The sequence below is a fragment of the Radiomyces spectabilis genome (assembly GCF_025331425.1).
Source record: "Radiomyces spectabilis strain NRRL 2753 chromosome Unknown BYT42scaffold_4, whole genome shotgun sequence".
NCBI classification, from domain to species: Eukaryota; Fungi; Mucoromycota; class Mucoromycetes; order Mucorales; family Radiomycetaceae; genus Radiomyces; species Radiomyces spectabilis.
Window position 1 is genome coordinate 1,918,450 of NW_026251929.1, and position 16,382 is coordinate 1,934,831.

At 45.3% G+C, this 16,382-nt stretch overlaps 4 protein-coding genes across 4 annotated transcripts; 2 read left to right on the forward strand and 2 right to left on the reverse strand.

Moving 5' to 3' along the window:
* The first annotated feature begins 488 nt into the window (after positions 1–488).
* BYT42DRAFT_563961 (isoleucyl-tRNA synthetase) lies at positions 489–4,523 on the forward strand. The gene is made up of 8 exons (XM_051567670.1): positions 489–611; positions 710–725; positions 811–1,090; positions 1,171–1,392; positions 1,468–1,552; positions 1,646–3,264; positions 3,362–3,967; positions 4,093–4,523. The coding sequence occupies exons 1-8, from the start codon at positions 596–598 to the stop codon at positions 4,468–4,470; spliced, it is 3,222 nt and encodes a 1,073-aa protein (XP_051425573.1). The 5' UTR covers positions 489–595; the 3' UTR covers positions 4,471–4,523.
* Position 4,524: 1 nt separating this feature from the next.
* Positions 4,525–5,877, reverse strand: BYT42DRAFT_278134 (uncharacterized protein). Its single transcript, XM_051562828.1, has 3 exons — positions 5,074–5,877; positions 4,822–4,984; positions 4,525–4,763 (listed from the first exon to the last, which is right to left on the reverse strand). The coding sequence occupies exons 1-3, from the start codon at positions 5,546–5,548 to the stop codon at positions 4,661–4,663; spliced, it is 741 nt and encodes a 246-aa protein (XP_051425574.1). The 5' UTR covers positions 5,549–5,877; the 3' UTR covers positions 4,525–4,660.
* A 40-nt stretch (positions 5,878–5,917) lies between these two features.
* Positions 5,918–6,614, forward strand: BYT42DRAFT_563964 (HSP20-like chaperone). Its single transcript, XM_051567671.1, has one exon. It carries the CDS (start codon positions 6,018–6,020, stop codon positions 6,468–6,470), a length of 453 nt encoding a protein of 150 aa, XP_051425575.1. The 5' UTR covers positions 5,918–6,017; the 3' UTR covers positions 6,471–6,614.
* BYT42DRAFT_563965 (uncharacterized protein) lies at positions 6,615–16,236 on the reverse strand. The gene is made up of 22 exons (XM_051567672.1): positions 15,920–16,236; positions 15,788–15,849; positions 15,716–15,717; positions 15,565–15,647; positions 14,945–15,461; positions 14,584–14,876; positions 13,829–14,500; positions 13,444–13,761; positions 12,226–13,377; positions 11,922–12,146; positions 11,811–11,849; positions 11,507–11,746; positions 11,265–11,427; positions 10,943–11,210; positions 10,108–10,879; positions 9,719–10,019; positions 9,342–9,649; positions 9,134–9,281; positions 8,693–9,033; positions 7,950–8,610; positions 7,011–7,866; positions 6,615–6,950 (listed from the first exon to the last, which is right to left on the reverse strand). Exons 1-22 carry the CDS (start codon positions 15,971–15,973, stop codon positions 6,686–6,688), a joined length of 7,740 nt encoding a protein of 2,579 aa, XP_051425576.1. The 5' UTR covers positions 15,974–16,236; the 3' UTR covers positions 6,615–6,685.
* Positions 16,237–16,382: the final 146 nt, after the last annotated feature.

Consider the following 16,382-nt stretch of genomic DNA (forward strand, 5'->3'; position numbering starts at 1 on the left):
TGTATTGTTCAAGTAGCGCTATAATGTCATTATACTTCTATTTCTTTCAGGGTTCATTTTCTACCTTTATATCTAGATTCTCACAAGAAAAATGATATTCAGTTTTCAATCAATTCATTCAGTCATTTTCCAGCCGCCCACCGTCTGTCATTGAAAACGGGGAAAAAATCATGCACTGGCCATTTGGGTCCGATGACCATCATTTTCTTTGTTTCTCCTATGTGCCTCGAATTGATTGAGTTTTTCTTCATGACGGTGGCTTTTTTGAGTTTGTCCACGTTGTTTTGAAAATCGTCATTGTTTTATTATGGTTGTGGGACAATTCATCTCTCATCCTGGGAAATTTCAGGCGGAACCACAACCGTGTTCTCGCAAAAGAAGGAGCGGCGAATTCTTTGGCGCACCGTCGGATGAGGTCATGTGATCACCGCCCGGCCCAACCACGTCCGCGTGATATTGAAATGCCGAAGACGCAAGATGAGCCATTCCTGCTCACTCTGGGTGGCTTGGACATTCAAAGAGAAAAAATAAAGCCTAACCAACGCGATTAGCTTTCCGTTACTCGAAAACCTTCAAGGAAATAGTAAAAAAAACCATGTCCTTGGCTGACGGTAGTTATTAGTTTCGTTAGAATAGACTCGTTGTGTTATATTGGGGTTACTTAACGTGGTATTGAACAATTCCTTTTTTTTTGTTTTTGGTCTTGTAGTGTCCGGTCAATTCAAGTAAGCTGTCAAGAGAGAAACATGAGAAGCTTATTTTTCCGATGAGTCGAGAAAACTCACTAATATATGTTCGTTTTCCTTTCAGTTTTCCCAAAGAAGAGGAGAAAATCCTCGAGTTTTGGCGAGAAATTGATGCATTCAACACTTCGATCGAGTTAAACAAAGATAAAAAACCATACACTTTCTTCGATGGCCCACCTTTCGCCACCGGTCTTCCTCATTACGGCCATTTGCTCGCCGGTACCATCAAGGATATCGTCACCCGATATGCTCACAATACCGGTCATCATGTTGAACGTCGTTTCGGTTGGGATACGCACGGTCTTCCCGTTGAATACGAAATTGACAAGAAACTTGGCATCAAAGTGAGTTTGGAATTTCAATCAATTAACATGTCCTAACTATGAATGGATGACTCATATTTTTACATAACTGTCTTTCAAAGGGTAAAGAAGATGTCATGGCCATGGGTATTGACAAGTACAATGCCGAGTGCCGTGCTATTGTCATGAGATATTCCAGCGAATGGCGCAAGACCGTCGAACGTATGGCTCGCTGGATTGATTTTGACAATGATTACAAGACTTTGGATCCCCGTTTCATGGAATCCGTCTGGTGGGTATTCAAGAAGCTTTACGATGATGACCAAGTCTACCGTGGTCAAAAGGTGAGTTGAGGAAAAAAAAAAAAGGATGAAAAAAGAAGGAACATGTCAAATACTCACGGGTATGCATTCTTTTAGGTTATGCCTTATTCAACTGCTTGCCATACCCCTCTCTCCAATTTTGAATCTTCTCAAAATTACAAGGATGTCAATGATCCTGCCGGTAAGCTTTTTTTTTTTTTTTTCGCTACATTAATTGCGGGATCATTTTTAGTCGGGATGCGTTAAATTAAAACATGCTTTTTTTAATTCTTAGTTGTTGTCGGTTTCCCTCTGCTGAGCGATCCCGCTACCCAGTTGCTTGCTTGGACCACCACACCTTGGACTTTGCCCTCCAGCATGGCGCTTTGTGTGCATCCCGATTTTGAATACATCAAGATCAAGGACGAATTGACTGGCAACCAATACATTTTGATGGAAAAGCGCTTGGATTCGCTTTACAAAGACGTTAAAAAGGCCAAATTTACCATTCTCGAACGCTACAAGGGTGTCGACATGAAAGGGTGGGAATTCGAACCCATGTTTCCCTTCTTTGCCGAGGAATTCAAGGGCAAGGCTTTCAAGGTCATGGTCGATACCTACGTTACTGATGACTCTGGTACCGGTATTGTCCAGAACGCTCCCGCCTTTGGTGAAGACGATTACCGCGTGTGTGTGGAGCACGGCGTGATTGATGTCGATGGACATCTTCCCTGCCCTCTGGACGACAAGGGTTGCTTCACCGATGAGGTGCCTCTGTTCGCCGGTATGTACGTCAAGGATGCCGACAAAGCCATTCAAAAGGATATGAAGGCCCGCGGTCGTTTGATCGTTCAGTCCCAGATCATGCATAGTTATCCTTTCTGCTGGCGTTCCGATACGCCTTTGATCTACAAGGCTGTTCCCGCTTGGTTCGTTCGTGTGAAGCCCGTGATTGACAAGATTCTGGCTTGCAATGACCAGATGCGCTGGGTGCCTTCTTTTGTTCAGGAAAAGCGTTTCGCCAACTGGATTGCCAATGCTCGCGATTGGAACATCTCTCGTAACCGTTACTGGGGTACACCTATTCCTTTGTGGGTCAGTGAGGATTACCAGGAAATCGTCGCTGTTGGTTCCATCAAGGAACTGGAAGAATTGAGCGGTGTATCGCCCATCACCGATCTTCACCGAGAAAGCATCGATAAGATCACCATTCCCTCCAAGACCGGCCGTGGCCAATTGCGCCGTATCGAAGAAGTCTTTGACTGTTGGTTTGAATCCGGTTCCATGCCTTACGCTCAACAACACTATCCTTTCGAGAATGCCGACAAATTCAAGGATGGTTTCCCTGCCGATTTCATCTCCGAAGGTATTGATCAGACCCGTGGTTGGTTCTACACCTTGTTGGTCCTTTCCACCCACTTGTTCAACTCGCCTCCCGCCAAGAACGTCATTGTTAGCGGTCTTGTCCTTGCCTCCGACGGTAAGAAGATGAGTAAGCGTTTGAAGAACTATCCCGAACCTGGTCTCGTCCTCGACAAATTCGGTGCCGATGCTCTGCGCTTATACCTTATCAACTCACCGGTCGTTCGTGCTGAAACCCTGCGATTCAAGGAAGACGGTGTCAAGGAAATTGTCTCCAAGGTGTTCTTGCCCTGGTACAATGCATTCAAGTTCTTTATCACGCAAACCGCCGTGTTGAAGAAGGAATTCGATTATGATTTCATGTACGAGCACGATATGAGAAAATCCGACAATGTCATGGATCGTTGGGTGTTGGCCAGTTGCCAGTCCTTGATCAAGTTTGTTCGCGATGAAATGGGTGCTTACCGTTTGTACACTGTCGTCCCCCGTCTGTTGAAGTTGATCGATACCTTGACCAACTGGTACGTTCGTTTCAACCGCAAGCGCTTGAAGGTAAAAAAAAATAAAAAAAAAACAACTTGGCGATGAAGCCATCGATACCCAGAAAAACACACAAGAATAGAGGAATTCATCTTTTTTTTTATGTTAGGGTGAAAACGGTAAAGCCGATGCTCAGTTGGCCATGAACACTTTGTTTGAAGTGTTAATCACCTTGTGCTTGACCATGGCTGCATTCACTCCCTTCTTGACCGAGAACATGTACCAGACCTTGAAGAAATTCATGCCTCGCAATCCCGACATTGTCGACGATCGTTCCGTCCATTTCTTGCCCTTCCCTACGGTTCGCGAAGAATACTTTGATCCCGAGATTGAACGTGCGGTCGGTCGCATGCAAGCTGTCATCGAATTGGGTCGTACCATCCGTGAAAAGAAGACGATCTCTCTCAAGACTCCCTTGAAGCAATTGGTCGTTATCCACAACGATGCTCAATATCTTGCCGATCTCAAGGGCTTGTCGGAATACATCCGCGACGAATTGAACGTCCAGGAAATCGTTCTCACTGAAGAAGAAAACAAGTACGGTGTCAAATACAAGGCCGAAGCCGACTGGAAGGTGCTGGGTCAAAAGCTCAAGAAGGACGTCATGAAGGTCAAGAAGGCTTTGCCCGATCTCACCAGTGATCAAGTCAAGGAATTCGTTTCTACCAAGGAAATGATCGTCGCCGGTATCAAGGTGACCGATGAAGATCTCAACGTATGTATCTTGCTTTTTGTTAGAGGATGATGCTGTGTTATTCATTTTGCATCGTGATGACGATGATTGTTTTCATATCATGCATGGACTAACGGGAATGAATCCGACGCTTTTTCTATCTTTAGGTGGTTCGATACATCGATTCGGATGCGGCTCAGTATGAAACAAATAGCGATCGTGATGTTCTCATCTTATTAGACACCAAACGTTACGCCGATCTTGAACAAGAGGGTTTGGCTCGTGAAGTGATCAACCGTGTCCAACGTCTCCGCAAGAAGGCCAACCTGTTGCCTACTGATGATATCACCATGTATTACCGATTTACCAAGGACGACAATAATGAATTAGAAAACGCCATCCAATCTCAGGAAGCCGTCATTGTGCGTGTTCTCAAAAAGACCTTGTCCGACGTTAAACTCATGCCCGAAAACGCAAACATCATCATTGAAGAACCACAAGAGGTATGTGATTTTTTTTTCCAAGAAAAGAACGGTTTCCGGTAGATGATGACGCTGACATCGTTTTTGCTTAATAGGTGAATGACTCCAAATTTGATTTGTTGTTTGTACAATAAGCATCAACTTTCTAGAATAAAACATTCCATTTTATCCTGCTTGCACTGTGATTTTTTCTTATTTTTTGTATGTAGTGACTTTATTGGTCAGAAAACATGTCTACATGTTGAGGATTAAATTAAACGGGGAGTTCTGAGTGCACTCGCTTCAGGAAGGCTGCATGGGCGCGGTCAATGGTGTAACGCCAGTGCTTGTACTGTGTGTGGCAAGAGCTAAGTCTACTGTCGTGATTGACGTCGGTCGGCTGTTTCATCATCATCATCATGCAATTCTACAAACTTGTGTTTCTGCACGCGGTTATTTCTTGGAGTGAAGAATATAAAGGGTGACTTGCACTGGGGTGGACTGATCGATGAGGTTAGGCAGATGCCCTCCAAACTGAAGCTTGTTGAAGCTTGTGCTGTTGCGATCTGACTTTCCAGGTAATATCGACGGGATGATCCTACAAGAAAAATTACGCGCAACCCATGTCAGATTTAGCATCTTTTTCCTTTTGTTATTCAATAAAACTTAATTTCAATGTAATCAGACCACGCAGAGTATTTTTCACAGTGCTTAAGGATTCAATCGTTGTGGGGATCACCAAATCAGTGATGAAATGGGCAACAGCAATGCAGTCGTCGAGGCCAAGGCCATGATCTACAAGTCGCAGAAGGTATAAGTACCCTGAATTTCTCACAAAGTCCATGGCTACGGTGAATTCCAAGCCAAACTTCGTGTTGAGGCTGAACAGGTTGGAAGTGGTCAGACGGAGATTTTTAGACTGCTGGTGGAGTTTGATGCAAATCATTCGTATCTTGGGTTGCGCAGAAAGAGCTGTCATTGAAAGAACAGCTATCTTCAGGAGTTGCATTGGCGCATCGACATATTGATGAGGAATACTAGCAAGGGAACTGCGTAGACGACCTGCACCAAAGGACTGCTCCACGAATTTCTTGATGTAGGCCATTTCGAATCTGTCTTTGGTGCCTTTTCCGTTCGCTGCTCTAAATATCCACCTTGACATTGGACGAGCATTTCAAAATCATGTCGATTTTTCGACCATAAGCCTGGGACGAACGAGGACAAGTATAATGCCCGACCAGGCTCTCTAGTTCATCAGCGTCATCCTTTATTCCAAACTCATGGCATAATTCCTTCCTCATAATAGTGATTTTCATGACCATCTACATACAAAAATTCGGAGACATTCAAATGGTACGTAAAAAACATACAAAAATCAGCTGATCTATTTTGTTGAAAGAGCGAGAATATTCTTTGGGCCTGTGCAGCGGCATGAAAAAATTTACACCTGAGTTTCTCGTACTTTCGATTGGCCAATAATTTATTATGCAGATTTGACATCATGTATTCCTCAAAATGCTGGATCATTCGAGAAACATTCAAAAATAGACAGAGAAGCATGGGTATATAAAGGATGCTTGCACGTCCACAAGTTGGGTTCTTCATCGAATTATTGTTATCGTCATCTCATCATGTCGTTAATCAACTGGGGTCCCAACGATAATATTGAACGCCGAATGAACCAACTCTTTGAACATTTTCTCGGAGACGTCGGAGCTCCTTTCCACCATCGTAGTGGTCAAAGCTCCTTGAGATCGAGTACCTTGAGCCCGCCCGTGGATGTTTACGAAACTGACAAATCGTGGGTGGTCCATGCCGAACTTCCTGGTGTAAAGAAGGAAAATATCCAGATCGATCTTTCCGAAGGCAAGCTCACTCTGAAAGCCGAGACTAAGCAGTCAGAGGAATGGACCAGCAACAATACTCGCTATCAAGAACGCCGCTTCGGCACCTTTTCTCGAACCGTGCCTTTGCCCGACAATGTCGACCGCGACAACGTCCGTGCCAAGTTTAACGACGGCGTGCTCGAAATCGATTTGCCCAAATCGAGTCCATCCTCGGCTCGCCAGATTACCATTGACTAAAAACAAGTTGTATTTTCCATTCTCCTTGCTATCACATATGACCCAACAAATAGTCTAGCTTAAACGAATTTTCTAATGTATCTTCTATGTATCTTCTGAAATTTCATTGGCGAGATTGATATCAATAAATATTGCATGCAAACAATACAAGTACGTGGGGATATGTTTTTTGTCTAGAATAGTCTATTTCTGTCGGGTAAATTTTTATCTATGAATTATTGAGCAATGATATTTTCAATGATGCGACTAGCCAATAGCGTGAATTGGCGTAAATGTTGGCTACTGTTGGTCGGCGCATTGGATAGATAGGCTAATCCACTGAAGCCCAGTTCTTTCACAGTCTTGCCAAGATCAGGCGCTTGCTTGAATATTTCATTTTCTGAACACGCCGTAACCAAAATCGATTGCACCGAGGTCAGCAGCGCTTGCTTCTGACAATTGGCTACCAAGTGGTTCATCTTGGGTAGTAACAGTTCATATCTATTCAATAGGGCATAAGTCCCGTCATTCCAAACCATATCTTCAAAACCCTTCACTTACACTGTAGCAAATACGCTGGGTTTGGTAGCCGCAGCTTCGGCCAAAAACTCATAAATGCGCAGTCGTTCGCCTTCGGTGCTGACCAAATCCAGTTGATTGACGAGAATAATGAACAGGAGCAGGGCGGTGGTTTCATCGGTCATGTCCAAGATATCGTAATTCATCGTACTGGCTTGGAACAGTCGTTCGAATGACCGAGACGAGAATTCTCCCGGCATCAATCCGCCGATGTATCCGAGGGCTTGGGGCCGTGCGCAAAGTTCGCATTTGTAATCGATATCCACCATGAGACTCAGCGCTTCATACACGCTGTCACGGACATTTTGATTACGTACGCCTTTGAGCAAGATCCCCGCGATGGCAAATGAAAAGTAGGATTCAAAATTCACTCCAGCTTGCTGATCCAATTCGCGAGCGACGGCAATCGGGGTCCGCGCTGCCAGCAGCACGGCCGCCATGCCTACATCACTGGTAAAAGAACCGCACGAGTTGAGTGTGCCCAAAACCGCCGTCAGCATCTCAACAGCCAGGCGGAAAAAGCTGAAGCTTTCAATCATGAGCAACGATACGGCCACCCAGAATAGTTGTCGCAAATACTTGGACCGTGCCGACAAACTTGGGACAATATCCTTCAAGCATACAATGATGCCAACCACCAATTGCGGATTGGATTCATCATAGATATCCAGAGCGCCACGCAATGCAACCAAAATTTGGTAAAGTAGGTCATCGTCCACTTGTTCTTGACCCAAACATCCGAGAATCACAAACGCACGAGGCTGAATCGCCGGATTGAAATGGAACACCGTGCTCGTCACAAGGCTCATCCATCGAGCCCGCCAAATGTTGGCCACGTCTTGAAAGAAGATATTAGAAAAAATGGCTTAATTCACTCTCTGCAAAGTAGCCCATTCATGCGACGATTTTGGGATAGTTTACCTGTGGTAAGCGCTCCAGACGCCATGACGTCCATGAAATTCATGATAACCATTTCGAGCGAGGTCAGGGCCACGGTTTCTTTTAGCTCGGCCAAAGTTTCCGAGTTCACAGTGAATGCGTTGACATGCGTACTTTTGATGCCAAACAATAATTGGAAGCGAGATTCGGATAATTCGTTGAGCAACAGTTGCAATCTCTTTCGATTGGACTCGGGAAGCGTGACACCTGTGCAAAGCGACTGAACCACATTGATAAGAATCCCGTGCACCGTAGCGCGGACAAAGACCGATCCCAAGCCCATAGTCAACGTCACAATGTGAAAAATTTCCGGTAGATACGATGTGGCCAATTCTTCATTGTTGAAGCTAAGCATGAGCAAGAAGCGAAGCAAAACGACGATTTCCATCCACACAGGATGTTCCGTCAGTGTGCGAGAGGGCTTTTCCATGGTGCGATGAAGCACTTCACGAATTCGGCTGATAATTTGACCATGGATCGCAGTGTTGGACAACGACACAATAGTATCAGCAACCGCTTCGATTCGATCGGATCCCAAGGGCTGCTGAACCGAGTACGAAATAGCAGCATCCAGTACAATGTGGAACATGTTGTCCATTTTCGCAATCATTCTCCACAGTTTGGTTTGCATCAGTTTGTAGCTCTGATAGAACCAGGAAATACAAAGAAAGATAATTAGGAAAGCGTGCAACGGGGCATCAATCATCAATCAACACGATTATTACCTTGCCTCGGTAGGCTGTCATTTTTATCAAAGTGTGAATTCTCTCTTTAGCTCGCTCGGCATCGGATTCTGTGCTCTTGAGGTATTGCGGTAGATTGAGGAACCAGGGCAACACGCAATCCAGAGCAAGATAGCGATTGCTGTCATCGGAATGATAAAATCCGACAAGAGATTCGTCCAAAAAGTCCAATGTAAGCCAAGGTTCTTCCGTCGCCAGTGTCTTGCTGATATCCAAAAGAAAATCTGTATTGTTGGCAGGCACGCATATATCGTTTGCATCCAATAACCGTCGTGAGATATTCAGATTGAATGTCTGAGCCAAAGTATACAACAGATGATACGCTATTGTGTGCGGATGTGTCAGAGAGACAGAGAGAGAGAGAGATGAGGATTGATTCACTAATTTCAGTCGCGGGGAACATGGATAGGTCATATTTTTTACCTTCTACCCGTAGTTGGGCTTCCTTATGTCCGAGCATTAAAAGTGCAATGCTCAACAATCTTCCGGGGATTTCCTTGGGATACACGGTACGTTGCATTTCATGCGCTGTTGTCGACGACCCCAACCGTTGTTTGCTGGCTTTAATGGCCTAAATACAGAGAAAACAGGTAAGATCACAGGGTTTGAGATCGAATCCACCGTAACATACATTCACAATAGGCTGGGCTTTCAGTGATCCAAAGACCAGTCGATGGTTGTTTTTACCGTATCGGAACCGGAATTCTTGAGAAACCTCGGACGACGAATGCGTGGGTTGCAAGGCCAGGTCATTGATTTCCGAAATATGGTACACATCGTTGGTGATGGCCGAAAATCCAGGAACAAATTCTTGTTTCCTCGCCGAGGTCACCTGCACATACTCAAGCCCCACTTTAATAGTCACTGGATTTTGCGTCTTGCTCTGGGTCAGACGGCTCACAGGAAAGAAGACGACGCCCCGTTCCGCATCTAAGTTGACTTTGGGCAGTGGAACAAACTGATCAGATTCCGCACCATCTATCACATGTCATGGATTATAGCACTTACTGGTCGATTTGGGCAATCGCACCTCGGGAGGCGAAATGTATTCGTAGAGTTCGGTCAAGGTAACCAGGGAGATAAGACGTTTCACGATTTTGGCAGGATAAAACACGGCATGCTTTTTCAAAACGGTCGCCAGAATTGTGCTGGGGTTATACACGTAGATCGCCGTTAAGCTGTCAACTGTCTCCAAAGGCATCAAGTGCATAAACCGTTCGATCCACTGCCCGGGAATCTCATGTTCGTAATCATATTGAGACATATCAAAAAGAATTTCGAATTGTCGGTTGGCCACCGCTTCCAAGGTCTTTTTTTCAACAAAATACAGCAGATAAATATCATCATAATTGTTCGACTGCTGTATTTTCGATAATGAACCACAATCAATAGCATACCTTGAGGATGTGAAAAATCAACAGATCAAAGTCCATGGAGCTGGCAACAATGCGACGTGCAATGACATAAAATACAGGTCTTCCGGCCCTGGAAAGGCCGCTGTCGTAAAAGATCTTTTGCACCACAATCTCTTTCGTACTGCGATGGGTATGACGACGCATAAAGTCGGCGTACAACTGGTTGGTGGCGGCTAGACCGTAATTGCGCAATCCATTGGCTTCTTTTTTGGCCGCTTCAGAAGGTCGACCAATTTGAACAAGGATATTTGCAAATTGATCAAACTGATGTTTCCATGCAAGTGAGCATTGGCTGGTACGCGCCACCTGCATTCGTCGCGCTCCGAGGTCCATGCGTATCCGTTCGAAATTATCGTACAGCACACGATGCAATACGACGTGATCTCCGTCGGTCAAAGTCGTTACAGGCACCGTATCGGAATCGGGATCCTCCAGTGAACGGATATCGGAAATTTCACGCAAGAAATTGGTGACCCGGTAGATGTTGTAGGTCAGAAAATCGTTCAATGCAATCATGTACGTTTCCTTGGAACCAAACAGAACATTATTGGCCAAGTTTTGGATGACCTTGGTGATCATCAAGTAACCGCGATGATTGTCTCGCCTTCTCGGGCATTTGGCAAGTTCTTCGGGCGACACAATGGCAGGACAGAAGAATCGGAGAAAGATGAATGCTCCCACAGCTGTATACGTCGCCTCAGAAAATCGCGCTGACACCGCCGTCGCAATGTAATGACATATTTGCCGAAACGATCTTTTTTACGTCAAAAAATAAGTTGAAAAAGTCCTAGGAAGATACTCGCGGAGACTGACTTACTTTGGAGCTTCCTGGGTCGAGGCACAAATAGCATTTAAAAACATTTCGGTGGTACGAATCACATTTTGCTTGTTGACAGCCACATCTTCGGTCAAACCCAACTTGGATGGATCCAACTCAAAGGTGCGTTGCTCACGAGGCGTGTCGTCCATGCTCTTGAAGACCGGTCCAAGTACCGAACGGACATAGTCGCCACCGTACATCTTGGCAAATCTGGATAAGAGGCGCGTCGTGACATTTGTTTTACGGAACAGATCCGTCTCACAGTCTATCACGGTGGTAAGCTATTATCCTATTATCGCCATAGAAACCAATGGTTTACCTGTCTTTTGCACTTCTTTTTCAATCACTGCTTTCAGCAAGGCCAGCACCTTGTTCCGTGAAGCAAACGTTGCCAATAGCACATTCACGGCGTCTTCATGATCGCTAATCGGACACACATCACACAGTGACAGCACAATCTCGATATCCGAATCCACCAAAATCTATGCAAGACGAAAAAAAAAGGATGCTTCGTAAGGACTAACACAGTTTGAAGATAGCGAGGGGAGAGAGAGCACTTACATCGACAAGTTTGGCGAACCGATCTGTATTCACCAGGTGGCTGGAGGTTTGAGACAAGACGCCTTGCCTGATCATGCTTGTGAGGATGGTCACAAAAGCGACGCGGATGCTTGTGTCTGAATGATAGCAGGCGGAAAACACATACGATAACCCGTTGTCAATATTGGCACTCAAAAGATTAGACAATGCAAGAATGGTGTATTTGCGCAAAGCGTTCAAATCAATGAGTTCCTTCTGAGACTATTCAACACGCAATACCTGTAAGCGATCATCACCAAACGTAGGAGGAGAAAAGAGTCCTTACCATCGAAGATGCGTCGTATGAGTCCAAGGCGCGTTCATTCTGGAGGAGACATAGAAACAGAGTAAATACATGAAAACAAAACGGCGCAAAATGGCGAGACCAATACGATACCTGCGGTATGCGGTATCGATTAAGCAGCTTATAAAAGATCATGTAGTACTCGTAAAAGGCTCTGCTTTGAATTTGTTTGGAATCCGTTTCAAACATGCTGTCTTCGGCAGACATTATCGGCAGATGATGCAACAACATGGCGAGCGTCTTTAGGCATAATAGATCCAGTTCTCGCTGCATATCTTCTACGTGAAGCATGGCTCCATCCAGGGTATACGGGTTTTTCTGTGGAACATGCTGTTAGCGTACAAAAGAACTTGCAGCAAGAGGTGTGAATTGGCCACTTGGCCACTGTGCAGCCTACCGTCACGGCAAATTCGCTGATCCACTTGACCAAGATATCAAGCAGTTTATTGCGCACAGAGAATTCGTGTCCCAGCATGATATTGTTGCGATGCATGAGGAGGAGTTCACACAGTTGGCACATTTTGATCTTGATTTTGACCAAGGCCGGCGTGTGGGCTAAATCATTCAAATACGCAGCACATCGTGTCACCAGTGGACTGAAATCCAGGGTATAAAGCACCTGCATGTCTTCCGTGTGAATTCGCTGTAATAACAATCGAAGAATGGAGATCGTTTGGTCCACCAGCAGCGTGTAACGCGGATTACGGATCGGGTTGCTGTCGGTTTCGTTGTGAAAGCAGGCAGACACGGCGTCTTCGAGTTGTTTGAACAGGGTCGGTGACAATGTCGAAGAGAGATCGGTACCTAGAATATCCTTTATCCATTCACGAACGATGAGGTTATCGCACGTCAGCAATTCCACCATTTCTCGAATAAATTGGTTCATAACAGCGTCGCCTTCGGCCGACTGAGGAAGGCTTCGATGCGGCGGATGATAAGATTCATTCGACGACCAGGTGCTGAGCGACGTGGCATCCTCCAAAAAACATATTCCCGCCAAGGATGCCAGTAACCCGCCATAATTTTGCCATTCCAACGGCCGATCTGCCGCTTTCAACGTCTCCACAGGAACTCGACGTGGTGGAGCGGCAAAACTGCGTGATCTTTCGTGCCGGTTGGAGTGCAACTTGCGTGAATGATCGCGATGATGAGTGTCGTTTCGTGAATGAGTGTCCATTGGCCGAATGATGGTCGTTGTGAGCTGTTTCCACAAATGCCATGCTTGCGCCCAAGCCGCCAAGACGCTCGTGGAATATTCTGTCTTTTCTCGCAGCAGTTTACGAATAAACTTTTGACGCAATTTGCAACCGGCAATGGCCGGAATGCCTTGCACCAGCTCCTGATACATGGCCAGATTACTCAGAAAAGGTACATAGATATCGCCTTCATATTTGGCGCGGGCCGCCTCTTCGCAAAATGCTTGCAAACAAAGCATCGTGGTATCGAAAATGTCGGCTTCCGTCGAACACAGCAGCAGCAAGAAACATGTTTCCAACAGATGCATCGATTGCAGCCACTCTTTTTTTGTGATATCCGGAGCGGCCATTTCCTTTGGAAACAGATCCGAGTTAGTAGACTGCCTCAGCTTTTTTTGTGCAGCGATTATAGGATTTACCTCGTGGCTGCGCAAGAAGACTTGTCGTTGTGCTGATAGACCGTAAAGCAATTTGAGTAGTAGTTTGAGTTGATCACTGGTATCGATATGATCCAGGAGCTGCTTGGCCACAATGGTCACGACTTGAGAAGATATACGCCAAAAGGTTGGCATCATCAGCGCATCAGTGGCCGTCCATTGAGTCATAAACTGAGCATTGTGAAGTTCCAAAAGGCAGTCCGCGGCAGCTCGACGAATTGACGAGCGTTTATCGCGGAGCAGATAGGCTACAGTTGTCAAGAGCCTAGCCGTATGCTCCGCTTTATCTTCACCGATTTCCTATAAGTCTCTTTTGTCACCTCACTCACGTCTACTTATCCATGGCCTGCACCCACTCCCCACTTACAACGAAAGCGAGCATAGGCCGCATTTGGAAAATGCGCAGTAAATCCACCAAAAGTTCCTGCTGTTCCATGGCGTTATGGTAGGGTTCTTTCTTGGTCTTTTTATCAGGAATGAACGTCATGGTTTTCCGGCTTAGCGACGAGCCATGCAACGAGCCATGCAACGAGCTTTGTGAATCGTTTTTTTCCGACTCCTGGTTCACCGTGAGCAACAGTAGCCGCCGCAAAGGGTGAGCAAAGTGGAAATAGAAATCCTGGACCTGAGACATCCATCGGTATCGGTTAACATCGGTGGCCAGTATAAGCGATGCTTTGACAAAACTGGGTTTGTAGGTCTTTGGAGCGCGTTCATCGAAACACAGCGAGTAGAATTCTTTGACAACTAACAAAGGATTGCATCGAAACAGAGCCGCTAAACACGCAGGTAAAACGGAGCGAGCATCGGCCAAAAGTCCTGACACTGTCGGAAAATGATCGCCAAAAAGTGGATCTTGCAAATTGAACAGTTTGTCTTGAAGTTGCTTTTCCACATCCACAAATTGCTGAAATAGAATGGCACCGTCTTCTTTTGGCATATAAGTCACGGCTCGACACACATCAATATAGCAAACCGCAGCAATTTCCGTATAACGTCGACCGGCAATCTCTTTTCGTAAATTGCTAATAAAAGCCGCCTACAAGTATTTCACAAAACATTGCATCAGCAAATGTTCGGTGGCACCCCATTTCACCGCACGGGTGAACAAAAAAAAAATACCTTTTTGGTATAGCCATCGGCATGGGACGATTGAGTGAGCGAGGCGAGAATGTCGGGACAGAGAAGAAGGAGATGGAGTTGCAACGGCCAAAACGCCGCTTTTCGTTTGGTCGAATCGGCTAAGGAGCCGCAAATGTCAAACAGGAGATCGGGATTCCCTTCCATGCGTTTTTTAAAACGATATAAACGGGTAAATTCCATCGGATAAGCTTCAATCCAATTCCAAATGGTGCGGCGAAGTACGGCAGCCACGGACAACTGAGCTTTCAACTTTGGGAATAAAGATCCAAATTCTGGAGAATGTATAAGCGTGTGTGTGATGGATGGGGTTACGGAAGGAAACTACAACGGATGTTTTTACCTGCCAAGAGCATACTTAATCGTCGTGCGTTGAGAGCGCAGCATTCCAAGAGTTGGACGTCGAATGTATCCGGGTCCTCATCATCGGTCGTGGACAGGTACAGCAGGCGTGCTTTTATTCGCGCAAATACTACGGGCCAGTTACTGGCACTGACGTAGAATATGATTCGACTGCTTGCTTTGTAGATATCCAAGGCGACTTGACTGAGCGACGGGTGAAGATCGTATATTTCTTTCTCGGTCATGGACGACATATGAAACATGAACCGTGACATGGCGGAAACCACGTATTTGGCAATCGTGTCATCCAAAGGAGGAGGATCGGCGCGATCGGTTAGGGTGTCTTTGGCATCTGAACCCTGATTTTCGGAATGCCCCGATATGGAACCACTGACGTCGTGAAGGGCACGGACACACTGCCAGTGATGCTGCATGCAGGCGGATAAAATCTTTAAAAGTAAATACTGCGATTCCAACACATCCGGGGCGACTACTTCATCTGGATTGGGCGTCGATGGCTTTTTTGACAAGAATGACGTTGATGGAAAAATGGACATTTTAATACTTGTGGTACAAAAGAAAACCTTATTTCTCCCAACCGAAAAGAAATCCATAATATACCTTTGAAATGCTATCAATGATGGTAATAAGCGTATTTGTGATGAGCGGTAACCTATACTCGGAAAGATCGATCAACGTAGCCACTGGCAAAACGCGACACAAGAAAAAGTTATTATAAATTCCCAGTACCGCTCGCTTCATTCTCGTTTACCACTACATTATCAATGAGGATTCTCAGTTAGCATGGCTCGATCATTTGTTGTGACATCTTTCAATAGCCTACGTCTGTTGAATCAAGGGATCATTTTCGAGTGTTTGACTCGCTTCACCTCGATGACTGGGCAACTAAAAAAGAACCGGATGAGTTCCCCGGGACTCAGGGCACCACTGACATGGGATCCGATTGAATACTTACACGAACGACAATACGGTTGATGAGACTGACAATCAGTTTCGCATCGGCACTCATGATGAATTAGAACTATTTTTTGTGCGAGGTCAATGACTGATCCACGCATGGGTTGGCGCTATGGCTCGCTAGATAAAAAAAAAGATACAAAGGAACGGATACACTTTTTTATGTGCAACAAAAAAAAAGTAAAAAGAGTTTGAAGCGTCGTTTTGATTTTTCGCTGATATGAGAAATTCAGGGAAAACGTCGATATAGGAAATGAATGGATATGCTGTTTTAGTCAACAGTGATGTAATTAAAGAAGATCGTATCCAAATTGGAAATCGAATCTCTACAGAACTTTTTGTCTGTGTCTGCCGTCAAATAATAAAAACCAACCGGTGGGTTTTTTCAGCTCAGCTTATCTCTCCACAAAAACATGATATAAACAATCTTGTTACTTTTTTTTTTATCTGACCGTCAAGTT

Coding starts and splice junctions, on each gene's coding strand:
- BYT42DRAFT_563961 (XM_051567670.1), top strand. Junction 1,553..1,645: donor GGATGTCAATGATCCTGCCG/GTAAGCTTTTTT, acceptor TTTAATTCTTAG/TTGTTGTCGGTTTCCCTCTG. Junction 3,265..3,361: donor TCAACCGCAAGCGCTTGAAG/GTAAAAAAAAAT, acceptor TTTTTATGTTAG/GGTGAAAACGGTAAAGCCGA.
- BYT42DRAFT_278134 (XM_051562828.1), bottom strand. CDS start 5,548: ATGTCAAGGTGGATATTTAGAGCAGCGAACGGAAAAGGCACCAAAGAC. Junction 4,985..5,073: donor TGTGAAAAATACTCTGCGTG/GTCTGATTACAT, acceptor TTTTTCTTGTAG/GATCATCCCGTCGATATTAC. Junction 4,764..4,821: donor AACCGCGTGCAGAAACACAA/GTTTGTAGAATT, acceptor CAATCACGACAG/TAGACTTAGCTCTTGCCACA.
- BYT42DRAFT_563964 (XM_051567671.1), top strand. CDS start 6,018: ATGTCGTTAATCAACTGGGGTCCCAACGATAATATTGAACGCCGAATG.
- BYT42DRAFT_563965 (XM_051567672.1), bottom strand. CDS start 15,973: ATGAGTGCCGATGCGAAACTGATTGTCAGTCTCATCAACCGTATTGTC. Junction 10,020..10,107: donor TGATTTTTCACATCCTCAAG/GTATGCTATTGA, acceptor GTTGAAAAAAAG/ACCTTGGAAGCGGTGGCCAA. Junction 9,282..9,341: donor AAGCCCAGCCTATTGTGAAT/GTATGTTACGGT, acceptor CTCTGTATTTAG/GCCATTAAAGCCAGCAAACA.